This window comes from Schistocerca piceifrons, chromosome 2 (genome assembly GCF_021461385.2).
Source record: "Schistocerca piceifrons isolate TAMUIC-IGC-003096 chromosome 2, iqSchPice1.1, whole genome shotgun sequence".
Taxonomy (NCBI): domain Eukaryota; kingdom Metazoa; phylum Arthropoda; class Insecta; order Orthoptera; family Acrididae; genus Schistocerca; species Schistocerca piceifrons.
In genome coordinates this window covers 480252754-480271871 of record NC_060139.1, presented here as the reverse complement: position 1 = coordinate 480271871, position 19118 = coordinate 480252754, and the positions used below count along the sequence as shown (strand labels likewise).

General features: G+C 41.8%; 1 protein-coding gene and 1 long non-coding RNA gene across 7 annotated transcripts in view; one reads left to right on the top strand and one right to left on the bottom strand.

Annotated features, from left to right (window-relative positions):
* Positions 1-17757, top strand: part of LOC124774892 — a 35296-nt gene extending 17539 nt beyond the window's left edge. For 3 of the 5 annotated variants that reach the window (XR_007015574.1, XR_007015573.1, XR_007015571.1), the window contains exons 2-4: positions 6919-7117; positions 7452-7613; positions 17565-17757. This is a non-coding gene — a long non-coding RNA (uncharacterized LOC124774892). The remainder of the gene's footprint in view (positions 1-6918; positions 7118-7451; positions 7614-17564) is intronic. The other 2 variants (XR_007015572.1, XR_007015570.1) reach the window with 1 other exon arrangement.
* The window catches only part of LOC124774890 (H(+)/Cl(-) exchange transporter 7), a 184689-nt gene continuing 182803 nt past the window's right edge, over positions 17233-19118 (bottom strand). For both annotated transcript variants that reach the window (XM_047249546.1, XM_047249547.1), the window contains 2 exons: positions 18107-18187; positions 17233-17854 (listed from right to left, as the gene is read on the bottom strand). In XM_047249546.1, the coding sequence (XP_047105502.1) occupies positions 17753-17854; positions 18107-18187 (183 nt within the window). In that variant the 3' untranslated portion in view covers positions 17233-17752. The remainder of the gene's footprint in view (positions 17855-18106; positions 18188-19118) is intronic.

The window sequence follows — 19118 nt, the reverse complement described above, 5'->3', positions numbered from 1 at the left end:
TCTACTTGGCGCGTTCCAGCAGCTGTGGGAGTTACCTTAGTAATACTGCCTTGGGCTCTTAGAACTTTGCACTTTATGCATCCCATTGAATCCCTTTTGCTGATCTGTTGAAGCTTTAATGGTGACTCTCCAAATGATGATAATGAAGTATTAGCAGTAAGCATCAGCAACATCAGTGTCTTCAGTAGGTGGTAATTCTTGCTTATCAAGGTGCAATGATTCTTTATGGGCCGCTTCACGTCTACATTTGGTACAAATTTTCTGACCAGGTTTAAAAACTTCATTAGTCAGTAAATTCAACCTCTCAAATATTGCAATGGTTACTGGTGTTAAAGCCTTACTGATTACTTTTTTTTCTTTACTAAAAGGGGTTGCAGCAAGTCTTCTGCAGGAATTGAAATTGTGTCATCAACAAGGCATTATGGTATGAACAAATTTGGGCATCTTCAGTAAAACCAAGCACAGACCTACATCAGAGAAGCTCCTTGTTCACTGGTGACATTCCTGTAACTGATTGTAGTTGACTTTTGCCATAGAGGAATGGTAAGACTTATGACAGTCACCTCCATCAGATCCAACAAAGTAGCAAGGTGCAAGGGTCTCGTGGTTCATTTTATACAATAGTTTATTGACCTATAACGAGCAATTTTGAAGGTTCATGAATATCCTAGTTTGAAGCATAGCAGATTCAACCCACCAGGGTAGCTGAGAACGCTAATGCGCTGCTTCGTGGATTCAGGGAGGTGCACCAGCCTCGGATCGAATCCACCCAGTGGATTAACGAGGGATGGTGTGCCGCCGAGTTTGGATGTGGTTTTTAGGCGGTTTTCCACATCCCGCTAGGTGAATACTGGCCTGGTCCCCAAGTTAAATTCACAGAGGCTTTCTGGTACCCCAAAATCTGTCAACTGACTTCAAAATGCTACCTTCCAAATTGGAGCTTATGGATCAGGGCTGGTGGAATTACTTAGAAAATCAGTAAAATAATATGAATTTCACGTATTAATTGAAATGCACAACTTTCTCAACTCGTGCAGCTGTGTAGAAACAGGCTGTGATGTAATGGAAATAGATATCTTGCTTATTAAACAAGAATTGACATCAAAGGGAATAGTTCGTGTGAAACAAATAACACAATAAAATAACAGAAAGCTGGCAAAAACTGCCACCTCATTGTGACTTTCAGTAGTCTATTGCTACCTGAATACATCACGACAGGCTTCCTGGAGCATCAAGATTATGTTTTTCATCCCTAACTCTTTGAGGTGTTTTAAGTGCTGTTTTGGCCCTATGAACAATTAGTTGTAAAGGAGAAGCAACAAGCAGAATGGTACCCCTCAACTTAGCACTAACTGCCCATCTCCAGCTGTATGCATCAGCTGCTCTGAGAGCCATCCTTTATGGAGTCGAGCTGCCCCAGACTGCCCAATGTTCACTTAGTTAACTGCATATTTTCATTATATAAAAGTATAAATACGAATTCCATCAAATACAGCTTCTGAAGCACTGAAGTCGAAGTTACATTGCGCAATGCACTTTTGTGAATCGATCATAACTCATGCCACGTGATCTCACCAGCCAATGGCAGCAGATAAGTGGAGCAGAAGACATGTGATATAGTCAGCCAACAGTAACACTGTTCAGTAGCACAAACTCACAAATACAAAAAGTTAATGTTTTCAATTAATATGCACACCCTATAGTTGCAAAAAAGTGAAGCTTTTGCATATAATATTGGTCTTCAAAAATTTTTTGCTGTTTCTCTCGGCATGTGGTTACACCGGATCCTAACAGCACAGCTTAAATTGCAGCAGCTGAATATTTTTGACATGTTTGCTCAACAGCAATCGTGTCTGGTTGCTGCATCTGCCAGTTTATTTCCCCTAATTCTCATATGGCCTGGTATGCACCGGGGTCCAAAGGATAATCAGGTTGCTACCGGTGCCTTCAAGAGTGATACATTGCTCAAGAATGTGAAGGTGATGGTCTACCGGTGTGATGTAAAGCCCTATATCCCTCCCCCGATGCGGTGCTTAAAGTGCTGGAAGTTCAGCCATATGTCTTCCCGCTGTACTTCCACCGGCACATGCCGAGACTGCGGACACCTATCACATCCCAATACTCCATGTGCCCAGCCTCCCATCTGTGTCAACTGCGGAGAGCACCATTCGCCTTGCTAGCCTGACTGCAGGATTCTCCAGAAAGAAAGGAAAATCATGGAGTACAAGATCCTGGACCGACTGACCTACACGGAGGCTAAGAGAAAATTTGAACGCCGGCATCCTGTGCGCATGGCATCGTCTTATGCCGCTGCTACAACAGTTATAGCGCCGTCAACTCCGCCAACCCAGGTCACCTCTGAGCTGGAAGACTACACATGCCCCTTTGACAGTGGGGAATTTCCCTCCCTGTTACTCCTGCACCACCTGCTTCGGGAGCGACACGCCCCCCACCCCCATCGGGGATGTCCGTCCCCACCTGTAAGGTCTTCTTCAGCCTCTCTTGATAGGAAGGGATCGCTTGGGTCACTCCCTTCTCAGGTTTCTTCTACTGGGAAAGACGACACCTGCCAGTTTCTTTCTAGTGTGAAAGATGACACCCGCCAGTGGCTGAAGAGCCCAAAAGCAGCTGGTCGTAGGGCTTAACACTCATCCTCAGTCCCGGAGCCTGAGCCAGTGAAGTCCTCCCGGCCAGGGAAACTCAAGGAGCAGTGAGAGAAATCCAAAAAGAAAACCCTAAGACCAAGGAAATTGTGGTGACACCCACACAGCTGCTACCTACAAACTCTGCAGCTGAGGATGGGGTGGAGATTTTGGCGTCCACTAAGGACCAAAATCTCGCAAGACCCTCACACACAATGGATATAGAGTGCTCAGGCAATAATTTGGTGGCAACATGTGACTCTTAGGTGTAAACTGCCTCATTGAATGTTCCATGCCTTCGCAGTCTCATGATGTCATCCTCCTGTGGAATTTGTGGCGGTTTTTTCCACCGCCTGGCTGAGCTACGGCAACTGTTAAGCATTACACTTACCATCTGCATTGCCCTCCAGGAAACCTGCTTCCCAACAATGCAGAATGCTGTCCTCCACGGCTGTAAGGGATATTACAGGAACCATAGTGACTATAATCGAGTGTCAGATGAAGTTTGCATATATGTCCTAAAATCGGTCTGTAGTGAACATGTGGCCCTTCAAACCCCTCTTGAAGCTGTGGCTGTCAGAATAAGGATGACACAGGAAGTAACTGCCTGCAATGTATATTTTCCTCCAAATGGTGCAGTACCCCTGAATGTTATTAGCTGCACCGATTGATCAACTCCCTAAAACTTTCCTACTTCTGGGAGGTTTTAATGTGCATAGCCCCTTGTGGGGTGGTACCATGCTTACTGGCCAGTGACACCCATGTCAGAACTTTACTGTTGCAATTCGTCCTCTGCCTCTTAAATACTGGGACCGCCACACATTTCAGTGTGGCTCATGGTAGTTACTCGGCCATTGATTTATTGGTTTGCAGCCCAGGACTTCTCCCATCTATCCACTGGAGAGCACCTGATGACCTGTGTGGTAGTGACCACTTCCCCATCTTCCTGTCACTGCCCCAGCGTCAGGCACACGGACGCCTGGCCAGATGGGCTTTGAACAAGGCAGACTAGGGAACTTTCACCTTTGCTGTCACCACTGAATCTCCCCCACGCAGTAATATCGATTGATGGTTGAGCAGGTGACTAGCACAAATGTTTCTGCAGCATAAAATACTATCCCACGCTCTTTATGGTGCCAGAGAGGTAAGGCAGTCCCTTGGTGGTCGCCGGAAGTCGCTGAAGCAATTAAGGAGCATCGGCGAGCTCTACAGTAGCATAAGCGGCACCCTTCCCTGGAGCACCTCATAGCCTTTAAATGGCTCTGTGTCCGTGTTCACTAGCTTATCAGACAACGGAAGAAGGCGTGTTGGGAGAGATAAATCTCCACCATTGGTTGCGAAACGTCACCTTCCCAAGCCTGGGCAAAGATTAAACTTCTTTTTGGGTACCAAGTCCCAACAGCTGTCCCCGGTGTTACCATAAATGGTGAGTTATGTACCGACGCAAACGCGACTGCTGGTCCCTTTGCTGAGCACTTTGCTCGAGCCTCTGCGTCGGAGAATTACCCCCCAAGCCTTTCACACATTCAAACAGCGGCTGGAAGGGAACATCCTCTTATTCACTACACACTGCAATGAATCATATAATGCCCCATTTACAGAGTGGGAGCTCCTCAGTGCCCTTGTACATTGCCCCGACACGGCTCCGGGGCTTGATCACATCCACAGCCAAATGATTAAACATCTCTCATCTGACTACAAGTGACATCTTCTCGTCATCTTCAACCAGATTTGGTGCGATGGCGTCTTTCCATCGCAATGACGGAAGAGCACCATCATTCCAGTGCTCAAACCTGGTAAAAACCTGCTTGATTTGGATACCTGTCAGCCCATCAGCCTCACCAACATTCTTTGTAAGCTGCTGGAACGTATAGTATGTCGGCAGTTGGGTTGTGTCCTGGAGTCACAAGGCTTGCTGGCTCCATGTCAGGGCAGCTTCCGCCAGGGTCACTCTACCACTGACATTCTTGTGTCCATCGAGTCTGCCATCTGAACAGCCGCTTACAGACAGCAACACCTGACTGCTGTCTTTTTTGTCTTATGTAAAGCATACGACACCACTTAGTGACATCATATCCTTGCCACATTGTATGAGTGGTGTCTCCGGGGACCACTCCCAATTTTTATCCAAAACTCCGTACTTTCCATGTCCAAGTTGGTGATTCCCATACTTCCATCCATATCTAGGAGAATGGAGTCCCGCAGGGCTCTGTATTGAGGGTATTTCTGTTTTTAGTGGCCATTGACGGTCTAGCAGCAGCTGTCGGGCCCTCCGTCTCACCTTCTCTGTATGCAGACGACTTCTGCATTTCATACTGCTGCTCCAGTACTGTTGTTGCTGAGCAGCACCTAGAGGGAGCCATCCACAAGGCACAGTCATGGGCTCTAGCCCACTGCTTCCAGTTTTCAGCCACAAAGTCATGTGTCGTGCACTTCTGTTGACATCATACCATTCATCCGCAACCCGCACTTTACCTTAATAACGATCCATTCACTGTAGTGGAGACATGTCAGTTTCTAGGGCTGGTTTTCGACACACAATTGAGTTGGCTCCCTCATCTTCGTCAGCTTAAGCAGAAGTGCTGGCAGCACCTCAATTCCCTCCTTTCTCTGAGTAACACCAATTGGGGTTCAAATCGCTCTATCCTGCTGCAGCTCTACAGAGCCCTTGTGCAAACCCTAATTGCCTACGGGAGTGTGGTTTATGTTTCGGCAGCACCTTCAGCATTGCATTTACTCGACCCTGCGCACCACTGTGGGGCTTGATTGTCGACAGGAGCTTTTAGGATGAGTCCGGTGACCAGCATACTGGTGGAGGGTGGTGTCCCTCCACTGCATATCAGACGTGCGCAATTACTCGCCCGCTACGCAGCACACATTCATAGTTCCCCTGAGCATTCGAATTACAGTCTCCTTTTCCCGCCCGCGGCAGTCCATCTCTGCATCTGCGGCCCAGATCGGGGCTAACGATTGCAGTTCGCAGATCGGGGCTAACGATTGCAGTTCGCATGAGGTCCCTTCTCTCCAAACTGTAGTCCTTGCCTTTACCACCTCTACTTGCAGTCCATTCACGTACGCCTCCATGGTGTACGCCTCGGCCACAGCTTTGTCTGGACCTCTTGCATGGCCTTAAGGACTCCGTTAGCCCCGCTGCTGTCTGCTGTCACTTCCTCTCGATTCTTGTCGTGTTCTGGGGCTCTGAAGTGGTTTACGCTGACGGCTCAATGGCTGATGGTCACATAGGCTTTGCATATGTTCATGGAGGACACATTGAGCAGCACTCCTTGGCAGTCAGCCGCAGTGTTTTCACTGCAGAGCTGGTGGCCATATTTCGTGCTCTCGAGTACATCCGCTCATGCCCTGGGGAGCTATTTCTCCTGTGTACTGACTCATCGAGCAGCCTACAAGCTATTGACTAGTGCTACCCTCGCCACCCTATGGTAGCGTCCATTTAGGAGTCCACCTATGCGCTGGAACAGTCCCGCCATTCCGTGGTGTTTGTGTGGAACCCAAGACACATCGGAATCCCCGGCAACGAACTTGCCGATAAGCTGGCCAAACAGGTGACGCGGAAACCACTTCTGGAGGTAGGCATCTCCGAAGCTGACCTGCGTTCTGTCTTACACCACAAGGTTTTCCGGCTTTGGGAGACAGAATGGCATAACAGCACGCACAACAAAATGTGTGCCATTAAGGAGACTATGTATGTGTGGAAGTCTTCCATGCAGGCCTCTCGCAGGGAATCAGTTGTCCTCTGCCGGCTCCACATTGGCCATACGTGGCTAATGCATGATTACCTACTCCATTGCAAGGATCCACCTCAGTGTCGCTGTGGCTCCCAAATGACAGTCGTCCATCTCTTGCTGGACTGCCCACTTTTTGCTGCTCTGCAACAAACTTTCCTAGCACCCTGCCTTCAGCGTTGGGCGACAATACCTCCACAACAGCTTTAGTTTTACGTTTTATCCGTGAGAGTGGGTTGTATACTTCTATGTAGGTTTTAGCGCATGTCCTTTGTCCCTCTGTGTTCTCCACCCTAGTGCTTTTAGGGTGGAGGTTTTAAAGTGTTGCAGAGTCTTGTGGTTGGCCAGCCACTGTAATCTGCTTTCATGTTTAACTCTCTTCTCTTTCTAGCATCTCTGTTGTTTTCTTGTACTCTTTTGTTCCTTTTACTGTTCTTTGTCTTCCCTTCATTGTTGTGGCTTTTCCTTTCTTTCTGTTTTGTGTTATATGTTTTGTCTGTTTTATTCTCAGACTTGTGGCATTGTTTTATTAGGAACAAGGAACCGATGACCTCGTGGTTTGGTCCCTTTTCCCGCCTTTAAACCAACCAACCAACCAAGTGCAACTCACACATATATGACCAATGACCACAGTCTGTGGCAGCTGAAGCCACACTACGTTGTTGGCTAAAAGCTTATTTTGTGACAGTCTTTTTGTTGTGCCTATCTGTGACTGAGCATCTCTGCTATATGGTGAGTAGCAACTATCCTTTTCATTATGTTATTACATTCCATTTAGGATTTTCCATTGTTTGAATTTACCATTCGAAAGGTGGCTAAGTTTTACTGCTCTAATGGAAAGTATATTGTCACTTAACATGGGGAAAAAAAAGGTTCTTCCACCCAGGAGTATTTCTTTTTTGTCGTTTTATATACCCTGATGAGTGTAAGTTTTCCTCCTATCTATGTAATTATGTAGTTCTCAATCATTCATAATAGGAAACACAGTCATAACTCAGTCAGTCAAAATGATTCAGAAATTTTACTTGTTAGAATGAAATCAGGCAATGATTCTTCTTCTCTGCAGGCTCGTGCTGTGCAGCAGTCTGCTAATCTGTACAAATAAAATGGCTCGTATTTTGGGAGCATTGTACAATCAGTCGGGAAACCTCAGATCCAGTGGATATTTGGCTTTGATGAAGTTTAACCTTCCGAAGATGTAATGGAGGTCTTGGATTATTAAATCCAGGTTCGTATCCAGTCTTTCGGAAGTTCCCTTCTGATTAACAACTACGCAATATAATCGATGAATAGCACTAATTCTCAAATGTCAAATAATGTAAATTGTTACACACCTTTTGTATGAAGGAGCTATATATATATATATATATATATATATATATATATATATATATATATATATTTTTCCCTTTTAATCGTACAATTTCGTATCAGTTATATTTTGTCATAAATCTCAATATTCAGATTACAGTTCTTCAAACAATGCTCAGGCTAATCGGCACAAAGACAATCTCGGAAGCTTTTTTCTAACAACCATCAGAGAGAGGACTACAAAAAATAATTATGCGCTCATGGCATAGCTATTGCATGAAACTACTTTGGGCATGGATTCTGCGAGTATGAAGATAGAAAATTAGTAAATGTCATTCGAAGGTAGAAGTGTATCAGAATAATTCATCAAATATAGAGAGATATTACATGAGCCATAAGGCAAGGGGGTTGGGAGAAATGGTGGAGTAGGAATGGACAAGGATATCATGTAGGTTTCGTGGTTGGTGAAATAGCACTTTTGGAGTGGTGGGGAGAATAGTGGGAAGGATATTCCTCATTTCGGGGCATGAGAGGTATCAAAACCCCAACAGAGAAGATAATTCAGTTGCTCCAGTCTTGAGTGGTACTGAATCATCAGAGGAACGCTCCATTATGGGTGGACATTGGGTATGTAATAAGTTACTGGAGAGACAAAGCAATGGGGATCTATTTCTGGACAAGGTTGGGAGGCCTGTGAGGGTCTCAGTGAGATACTTGGCCAATTTGGAGAGGATTGCTCATCACCAAGATGCAATGACCACAGGTGGCTGGTCTGTACCAAAGGGATGGCAGCAGTTGAATTATGGGTATTGTTGATGGTTGGTAGGTGTGATGTGGATGGAGGTAATGCTGTAGCCATTCTAGACATGGAGGTCAACATCAAAGAAAATGGTTTGTTGGTTGAGGAAGACCATTTGAAATGAATGGGTCAGATGTTGATGTTCTGGAGGAATGTGGATTGAGTCTCCGCAATCCTAGGTTCAGATCATGAAGGTGTCAACAGTGAATCTGGACCATGTGAGAGGTTTGGGATTCTGAGTGATTATGAAGTATTCTTCTAGATGGCCCGTGAGTAGATTGACATTGAAGGGTACCATGTGGGTGTCCTTTGTTTTATCATGGATTTGTTTGTATGTGATGATTTCGAAGCAGAAGTAACTGTGGGTGAGGATATAGTTAGTCTTGGTGACCAGGAACAAGCATAAAGGTTTGGAGTAAGTTGAGCATTGGAAGAAAGCAACAAGGCCATGGGCATTGGGGATTTTAATGTAGAGGGAGGTGGTATCGACAGTAGTGAACAGGGTGCTGGGTGGTAAACCAACAGGGGCAGTGGAGAGTCATTGGAGGGAATGGTTAGTGTTAATTTATATTCGAGGGTAGGGTAAGGGTAATAGGCTGAATGTGTTGGACCATGAGAACAGTGATTTTCACTGTGCGGGCACAGTAACCAACCACAATGGGGTGTCTGGATGGTTGGGTTTATGGACTTAGGAAGCATGCTGAAGGTAGGAGAGCAGGGAATGTGAAGATAATGGGTGGGGGGGAGGGGGGGGGGAGAGAGAGAGAGAGAGAGAGAGAGAGAGAGAGAGGGGGGGGGGGGGGAGATGCTTATTGCAGCAGATGTTCTATGTTCTGGGATGGGCCTAAGGATTTGGGAAGTGACAGGAAGTCCTGCTGGATTAACAAGGAGTGATTTAGGGGCAGCGAGGGAGGAATGAACTGAGTCAGTGATTGGTACGATTGGTGGCAAGAAAGGAGGAGGAGAGAATGTGCCTATTTAGCTCAGTGTGATTGAATTTGGGCTGGGGCAAAAGGTAAGGCCTTTGGAAAGAACTGACACTTCTGTGGAACTGAGGCTTTTGGATGACAGTTTCAGGACTGTGTTTCCGGTCTGTTTAAGTTCTGGATAGTGTATGGTTTTGGTAGGGAGTTTCTGAGATGGCAAATGTAGTAGATCTGCAAGGCAGGGTTTGGCAGCTATTAGAGAATACAAGAGAGGTTTGATGGAAGTTCTTGTAGTGATTGTGGATAGTGGTGGTCAAGGTGGGAGTAGAAGGTAAACAGGTAGTAGAGCTTTTGAGGTTGTGTTGTGCATGCTGCTCTAGATCCTGGAGGAAAGAGTTTCAATCTGGGAAATTGGATGCAGAAATTTGGGATTGCAGAGAGGAGAATTTTATGGATGGAGATAATGTATTGCACGGTGGTTTGGTCCTGATTTTTAGGGGTTTCCAGGGCTAAGATGGTGAGGGCTATGTACTGACAAAATCTGAATGGACAGAGGTCATTGTAGGAGATCAGTTGGAGATGCATAATTTGATGAATCCATTTTGAGAGATTCTAGGAGACAGGCAACACAGGAGAAACAGTATGTGGGACTGGATTCTGGCCAAGGATAGGAAAACTTCCCTGTACTAGCACAGATGAAAGGGGCAAGGACCATAGTGAAGAGTAAAAAGATGCATAAAAATATGTGGGAAAGAAACGGAAATGACAAAACACATGAAGTGAAGGGAAAGAGCTGAGAACTGAGGGAGTAGGGCCTATACTGAAAGATTAAAGTGAACTAAAATCAATGTGACGGCACAATATCAAGGAGAAAAATAAATAAGAAGACAATAATAGTGAGATGCAGGTCAGTGGGTGGATGAAGAGAGGAGGCAGTGTAACTGGCTTCCGTGACATCAGTACATGCGTGTTCGAATAAGGGAAAAAGGGGGGAGGGGGGTGTTTGTTAGGTATGGGGTTCAATGAAATACATGTGGCACAGGAAGGTACAGAAAAAACACATGAAAATATATGAGGAAGAGGGAGGAAGTGTGATCAGTTTGTAGGTCCACAATAATTCTATCAGCAGGAAGAATATATGGCATGAGACACTGCACCAGCAATCCATGCTAGCTATCTGTTGTGTGTGGAAAAACATGACATCTTTCTGATCTGGTCTGAGAATGAGGACACCCTATTAACATTTCTCCAGGTCATCATCATCTTCCCCATTTGCTTCAGCTGGTCTTCCTCAATGCAACAAGCCATGTCCACATCAAATGTACTAACCACCAACAATATTTCCACTTTGACAACTGCCACACATTCCATATCAAAAAGTCTTTTGCATCTGCAGTGATGAGCAGTCACACTAAAAATATAGCAAGGATTTCACTGGGGTCTCGAAAGAGTGAAATTACCTTCACAACCTTGTCCAGAAACAGATCACCCGTGCCTTCTCTCTCATCACATACCACACAGTTCCACCTATGACTGAAGCAGCTGAATCACATTCTCTGCCAGGGTTTCGACTACTACTTCTCATGCCTGGAAATGAGAACTTTTTCCTTCCCACCCATCCCAAAGGAGTATTCTGCTGCCCACCGAATCTACACAATATCCTTGTGTATCCCTATTCCACCATTACTCGAAACACCCCTTGCCTTGTAACTCGTATCCCTGCAATGGACCTAGATGCAAAAGCTATCCCATACATCCTCCCACTTGTCCATAGTTGCCAGCTGACTTGTTGAATAGTTGATTATTTGTAATTCTAAATTTGCGTGCACTGTATATAAAGCATGTTGTTTTGATATATATTTTTAAAAGCAATATATCATGAAAACGGTTTTGCAAAATAAATAATTAAATGGTTTGGAGTTGAAAAGTGTAACTGTTCATTTGTTGTCTTCACTGTCTGTGCAATGATTAACTTTGAATCCTTGATTTATGTATCACAACAGCACTGCAGTTCCTCCTAGTAAGATCATATTACATACAGGTATATAATTAAATGCTGAGGCAAAGTTGTGTGCCAACAGAATTACTGTTCATGTTTACCCTTGCCATGAGTGAAATCATTTCAAATGTGGGCAACCACAGAAATTAAACTAAGAGGGGGCAAGATTCTAAAACTGTGATTATTGTTATAGTTGATTTGGTGAGTCTGAAGACATGTCCTATCCCAGGAACTAAATAGTACAAGAGAAATACTAAACTTATTCATACAATGAAGGCCTTCACAGCCAGTATTTACATTATTGGTGAGTTTAGTTGTACAGGATTAGGCCATGGTCTAAGGTATGTGTCTGTGTCTAATGTTTTGTCTCGTAATGCTAAGCCTACTTGAGTTTCAGTAACAACTCATGCGGCCTCTGAAAGTGTGGCAATCATTGGGAGACTAAATATTAGGCACAGAAACATCCCTTAGACCATGACCTAACAACTAAAATCAGCAAGAAACTAAACTTATTGTATTTCCAAGGAGTGACAGACGTCTAGTCAATATTTTTTTGGAGGTAGGTTACTTTGATACCTAATGGTGAACATATTTCATTATAGATTCTGGTTGCCACTTTTTTGAAAATGCTGATCCTGAATGACATCTATTCATGACTAAATAAAAAATATCCAACGAGTTAGGAAATAAAGCTAGAAGGCAGTCACAAAAGATATTACCTTTATTTACTAGTAACATTAAGTTGACACTGAACATTTAAAAAAGATATTTTTGAAAGGAGGGGGGGGGGGGGAGACTGAGAAATTTATGTTGAATATTAACAGGTATTACTAACAAAAGCTACCATTGAGCAATATTCCTCAAAATGGAGATACAGAAATAAATAAATAAAAAAAAAAAAAAAAAAAACTGATTTAATTCTGATGCTATCTACAACACCGTTTGTTTACATAACTTCTCATCTGATCAAGTTAGTTGGGTTTTTGCTTATTTTGATGTATTCTGTTTCTTAATGGTCTGACTTCATTAAAGCTTAAACAAATGTGTCTTGGAAACAGTATTTTTTGAGTTGCTTGACCCATAGGAGTGTGTCACTGGGATGCTAAAGAAATTGCATTGGCAGACTCTTTGAAGATAGATGTAAACTATCCTGAGATAGTCTACTAACAAGCTTTCAGAACAGGCTTTAAGTGGTCACTCTAGGAGTGTACTACAATCCCCTTTGTATCACTCACACTGTGAGGACAAGATTAGAATAATTACAGCATGCACAGACACATTCATTCCACGCTCCATACATGAATGGAACGGGAAGAAACCCTAATGACTGGTACAATAGGAGGTACCATCTTCCCCCGCATCTCACAGTGGTTAACAAGAATGTTTAGACATTGATGTAGATGTAGAACTGCATGCCAGGCCCAACATACAATTAGAAGAAAGTGGTAAACCTTCCAAAATCACTTTCACATGGGCATGTAGAATCAGGTTATAAAAGCTTAGGACTGAGCGAAAACTGTATTTGCCTCCCTGCTTTACACCATATTATGAAGCCATGATCAGTGAATTTACATCTCTTTGACTGCATGTTGGACTGTGTCACAGCCTGTAGAGATTGAAAAATGTATGTGGAGGCGACATCTCTTTGTCTGTAAAATGTCACACTTTTCTTTCATTTTCCTAATGCAGAAAATTGCATCTCTCTGAGTGTTGTATTTTGGCTTGTCCACAAATGAAGGTGAAATGAGAGGTGAGTGAGGTTTCTTCCACTGATAGTTTACGTCAATCAAACTTGAAGTAAATTTTGAATGCTATCTATATCCGTGGTTCTCACAACGTTTTTCCTCCCCCCCCCCTTTTCACTAGGAAAAACAGTATCAGCCCCCCCCCCCCCCCCCCCAGCCTATTGTTATTAAGAAAAATAGTCATGTTATATTTTTTCCTTATTCTGTTTACTAAACTCAATTTAAAAGGATATTATGCAGCAGAAACCAAAAATGACTCATTATAACAAAAATATGGAACAATTTTTTATCTACCACATTTTCATTTATTCATAAACTATGAAATGAATATTATTGACACTTCAGCAAACAAGAATTACAAGAGAAATAAAAATTTAAATTAAAAAGTTCATAGTGATGGATGAGCTTGCTTTTGAGAATAAGCTTTCTCAAGATGTGGAGGATTAGCAGAAAGAGCCACTGGAAGTTCTTTGTTTGCATTTAGCTTTGATTGGTAGTTCGAATTCATAGCTGACAAAACTGAAAATCCAGTCTTGCACAAGTACATTGCTGCAAAAGGAATCAGAATCTTTATTGCATTTTGGTTTAGCGTTGGGAAGTTCTTTCTAACATGTATCCAAAACACCAACAAAGCCATTTAATTAAATTTACTCTTCAGTGAAGTATCACAAATGAGTTCAATAATTGTTCTTGCTCTTCTGTGTTTAGAAATGATGACCCAGGAGCATTTATGAATGGGTTTTTAATCCAATTAAATTTATCGAAATTGTTGCTGAAATATTTCTCGAAGTGAACTTTTAATGTTGCAAGATGATGATGATGAAAGCAAGCTTTTATCGCCATTGGAAGTATCGGATTATCTGTATCCTCTACCAGTGACTTAGTAGGGAACATATGTAGTACGCTAATCTCCATTCGGTTTTTGCGACAGCTCTAATTTCTATTTGAATGCCTTCACCTTTTCATTCCAAGACAGTACAGTTGCCTGATTACCTGGAAGTGAAGTGTTAAGAATATTTGGTTTCTCAAAAATATCAGTGAGGTAAGCCATTTTACATAAAGAATCTCCATTGTTGAAACAGTCGGCCAAAGAGTGGCTTCTCTCCTATAAAAAACAGAATACCTCGTTCCTCAGTTCAAACCTTCTTTTCAGTACTTTGGCCCTTGAAAGCCATCGAGCATTACTAAAAAAAGAGCAACTGAATTTGTTCAGCACCCATCTCCTCACATTTACAGATTTTGCCTTAATAATATTAACTGTTTGTATAATGGTTTTGAGGACTTCATGAAGATTTGGACTAAGTTTTTTAGTGGCCACAGCCTCCCAATGTATCATGCAGTGAGTCCATATAGCAGCAGGAGCTACAGCTTTAACTTTGCTGGCAATCCACCATGAATTCCGGACATTGAGCGAACTCCATATGTGCATACTCCAATGCACCTATTTCATGATATACTGTTTTGATTTAAGAAAGTATTGAGCATGTCAAAAAGGTTTCAGCTGTAGCTGTTTTCAGTAACAGCTCACAGAAAATAAATTCCACTCTAATGTTAAATTCATGAACGAAACAAACATAAGTAGTCAAATGAGCATCTTTATAAATGCCAGTTGCTTCGCCCACTTGAAGTTCAAATAGTTTTGTGCAATTTACAGATTAACTGCTTGAGTAAATCGTCAGAAATGCCTAAAATTCTTCTATGCACTGTGCCATTTGAGACAGGAATAGTTTCCAACTGTTGAGCAAATGAGTTGCCAAAAATTGTTGATACTATATCAATTGCTGCTGGTAAAACCCGAGTTTCTGCAACTGTATATGGTTTCTTGCATTTAGCAATTCTACGAGAAATTTGGTAAGAGGTTAGAAGGGCTTTAGATGTTACATTCGTCGTTATGACAAAGTTCTTCTGGGTAGATAATAAAACATTTAGTTTCCAGACAAAAAATGTTTTGGTTTTTCTGTTAATTCAGGATGTTTGGCTTCAAGATGTCTCTTTAACTTGTCAGGTTTCATGCTATCAGCAGTTAAAATAGTTAAACAACTGTACACTGCCAACGCTCTTCTTCATTGATTGTAGTTTTAGTAAAATCTAGCAATAAATAGTTCTCATTATACCTCCTCATTGTCGCCTTTGGGGTATCTCCCTCTCTTCCGCCAGTTGACAGACCACTGCTGTCTTGATGTTTGTCACTAATCAGGAACTGCTTCATACTGCAGTCAAGTCTTCCTCGCAAAGTCTTATTATTATAGACTATAATTATAGTCGCCACTATAAGGGTGCTTTGAGATACATGAGCCAAACTTTGCACTGCACAGGAGACAAAGGGTGTTCCGCCGACTATTGAAGGAAGCAACGCCACCTAGGAACAAAGCCTACTCAGCTTGTGCGTACAGGCTTTGTTCCTAGGTGGAAAGAAGTCACTCGAAGTGCGACAATCATTTCAGACAGTGCTGAAAATGTGACATCGTTTTCATTGTTGTCGACCACTTCTGGCGTTAACACTGACATCGGGCAAAATTTAAACCAGATCAGCGGCATGTTGTTTGTTCGACAAAAGATAAGGCTAATCCAGTTCACGATGCACAGTCCTGGCTACAGGTCACCTATCTAATGGCTTTCAGTGGCAACAAATTTGAATTTCAATATTTCATTTAATTGCTAGATTTAAAAATGCTAATCATTAAGAAGTTTAATATTATGTTTAAGGTCCAACACAGTAAGTCTAATATTAGAGTTAGAAATTGTGTCTCTTGAGGGAGTATAGCTCATGGTACACAAATTATCCAGTATTTGAGAATGAGAGCAATTAGTAACTTCCAAAAATTTTAAACATAATTTCAAACCTATTTGAAACTTTTGTCACTTACATGCTTACTGTCAAATATTTAAGACATTAACTCATTTATAAAGAAACCAGACATTTGAAGCTGTTTCATTCGCAGAGTTTGATTCCTTAAAGAATCAAAAGAATCAAGAGGTTACTGCTTTATTAATATAACTTAATTGTCTACCGTACCAACATTTCAGACTATCTCATCCCCCCCCCCCCCCCCCTCTGTAAAAGTGGAGCTGTCTTTGCGTCCTAACTGGTCTGTGACACACATACAGAAGTGGCCGTTTGGCCCCCTTCGTTTTTCAAGCCCTCCAAAAAGCATTGTTGGCTTCAGCCATAATACTACCCTCGTATGTAAGAGTACTGTAGCCTTATTAACTCATGTGGAGTTCACAGCATTGCAAATGTTAATTCTTATACGTCTTCACTGCCTTTAAAATGATCATAGTTTGTTGGCAATCATTAGAATTTTGCTGCTGGAGTTATTTTAGACTTACAGATGGTTTTCCTTACAGATAAGCTGTTTCCTATTATCAAGATATCCAGGAAATACAAATGAAAACTTTTTTATTTGGCTGTTGCCTGATCCCATGATACTCTTTAGTCGAAATTTCAGGGAATTGACAGCTTTTTTAGTGGTGTCTTGTGTGCCAAACACATTAACCTATTTGAAGACCAATTACTTTCTTAAACAACAACACACGGAGATTATAACATCCACCTTCAAACATTCTACGCTGGAAGAACTGAATTGTTCTCATATTTTCTGACCCATATCCAGATTCCAGGAATTTAAACTGTCACTTGACGTTTGTCATTTGTGGCTGCTTACAGATGGCATAAGCCAGTATGGAATGTATGTACGACAGACAGACAGTAAATAGTGTGGCCATTAAGGCTCAAGTTTAGTGTGGTGCCACATTTTATGAATATTTTTCACAGTTAACATGGCAAAAAGAAATTTTATGAAGATTATTCAAAGCAATATATGTGATACAATTTTTGTACTTCCCTTTCATGTAGTGTCATGCCGAGACCACACATATACCTGAAAGGAATAAGGCTGGCTGCCTTGTCATAATACTTTTTGATGTAGAGTAAGTCACCTAGTGTGACACTTACACACTAGGGTTTTGTATATCTAATAAGACTGCTACACAGCTGGGGTGTTTGCATGACAGGGTTTTAGTGAAAAATTGCATATTTATTTTAATATTAGATAATTTATTGGTCATACAATGCTTGTTTAAAAAAGTATATAAAATATATTTAAATATACTTCACAGCCATAAACACACATTACCACTCAAAGATTAAGAAATTCACAATATGTCAATGCATCATTGTACGTAGCATAAACGCCATAAAAATACTTGTGCATCGAAACATACAGTATAGTGCATTAAATGGTATAGATAAAAGACCACACTCAGGTTGAGAACGTGGCTGGTAAGAATTGTTATTGTCTTTTAGTTTCATGCAGCAACAGCAAATTTTGCTTCCATTGTTTTACAAAGTTGTTACTATAAAAATGCTTCATACTGGTATCTTATTTTTGTTTTACAGGTGCAGTATTCACACAGACATATAGGTGATGGAAAGCGATGGAGCAAACATTAACAGATGGAGAATATTACTTCCTGGTACTGCTGATTACACTTCCTGTCAATTTGTTTTTCTGTCTGTGGGCTTGGCTTGGATGGGAGCTTTTTAAAAATAATTAGGGCTACATTGAAATAAAACTATCATGCCATTCAAATTTTTTCCGATATTACTAGTTCATCAAGTCCCATATTTCCTCTGTGCTTCCAGACTCTGTATCGCGCCAAGTCTTTCCGTGTAACCATACCAACCACCTGAAATCATTCCATATTAAGTCCAGATAATGATCCTACTCATTATAGTATCAAATACAGATAATTTTTCAACTTAGATTTATGAACAGATACAACTAATGTGCAAACAAAAGTTTCACTTGTGACCCTAGAAGATGCAGTTTTATATTATATGAAGTGTATTACTGTAGTAGAGTAGCATGTGACAGAGAGAGAGAGAGAGAGAGAGAGAGAGAGAGAGAGAGATAGATCCAACTTAAAACAACAACTTACTTCATTGGCATCATTAACAACAGGCAAATGTCTGAGCCCCAGAGCACGAAAGAGTCTGAAGACGCGAGGGAGTGAAGCTGACTGCAAGAGGTAGAAATTCTGAGTTATACAATTTGTAGCAACTGTTCATATTTGTCATTATTTTATTATGTAGTATGAGATGCACACATTTTAAGAGTTGCTGTACTGTTGCACACAACATAGCAGTAATATATGGTTATATAAACGATGATGAGCCAACCAGGTTGACAGAATTATCAGTAACAGAATTTACACCAGGCTTCCTTTTTTAATTCTCGTTGTTCCAGACAGTTAATGCATAGTGCTTAAGCACGAACAGCAGGTGATTTGAAACTGTACACCACTCGACTAAACAATGAACTGTGGAGCAGAGCCAAATACAGGAAAATGTGTTTTAACCATTTCAAGCTGGGCTCAGGCAATCACAGCACTGCCTGTGACCTACAAGAAAGCTCAACTCATTTTACATTCATTTGACCCATACTGTATACTTTAGTTATCCTAGCTCTCCCATTGTTATTAACTATATGAACTACTAACAAAGAACAAATGTTTAAAAATCCTGCAGCTAAACTAGTTTTATTGTTTCTAATTATGTCTCCACAAATCGGCTATGGCACAAAAAGCTGTCTTGAAAAACAGGAGTTTGTTAACATCCAATATAAATTGTTGGAAAGTTTTTTCTGAAGGTATTTGTCAGGGGGCGTAGATTTGTATGGATATAAAATGTGGACAACAGACAGGTCAGAAGATAGAAAAGCTTTTGAAATGTGGTGCTACAGAAAAATACTGAAGATTAAATTGGTACATTGAGAAACTGATGAAGAGGTACTGTATTGAACTAGGGAAAAAGAAATTTATGGCACAACTTGACTAAAAGAAGCGATTGACTGTTAAGATAAACCCTGAGGTAACAGTCTGGTTGGGGGGGGGGGGGGGGGGGGGGAGGTAAAATTGTAGAGGGATGACAACAACAAGCAACTTCAAATGG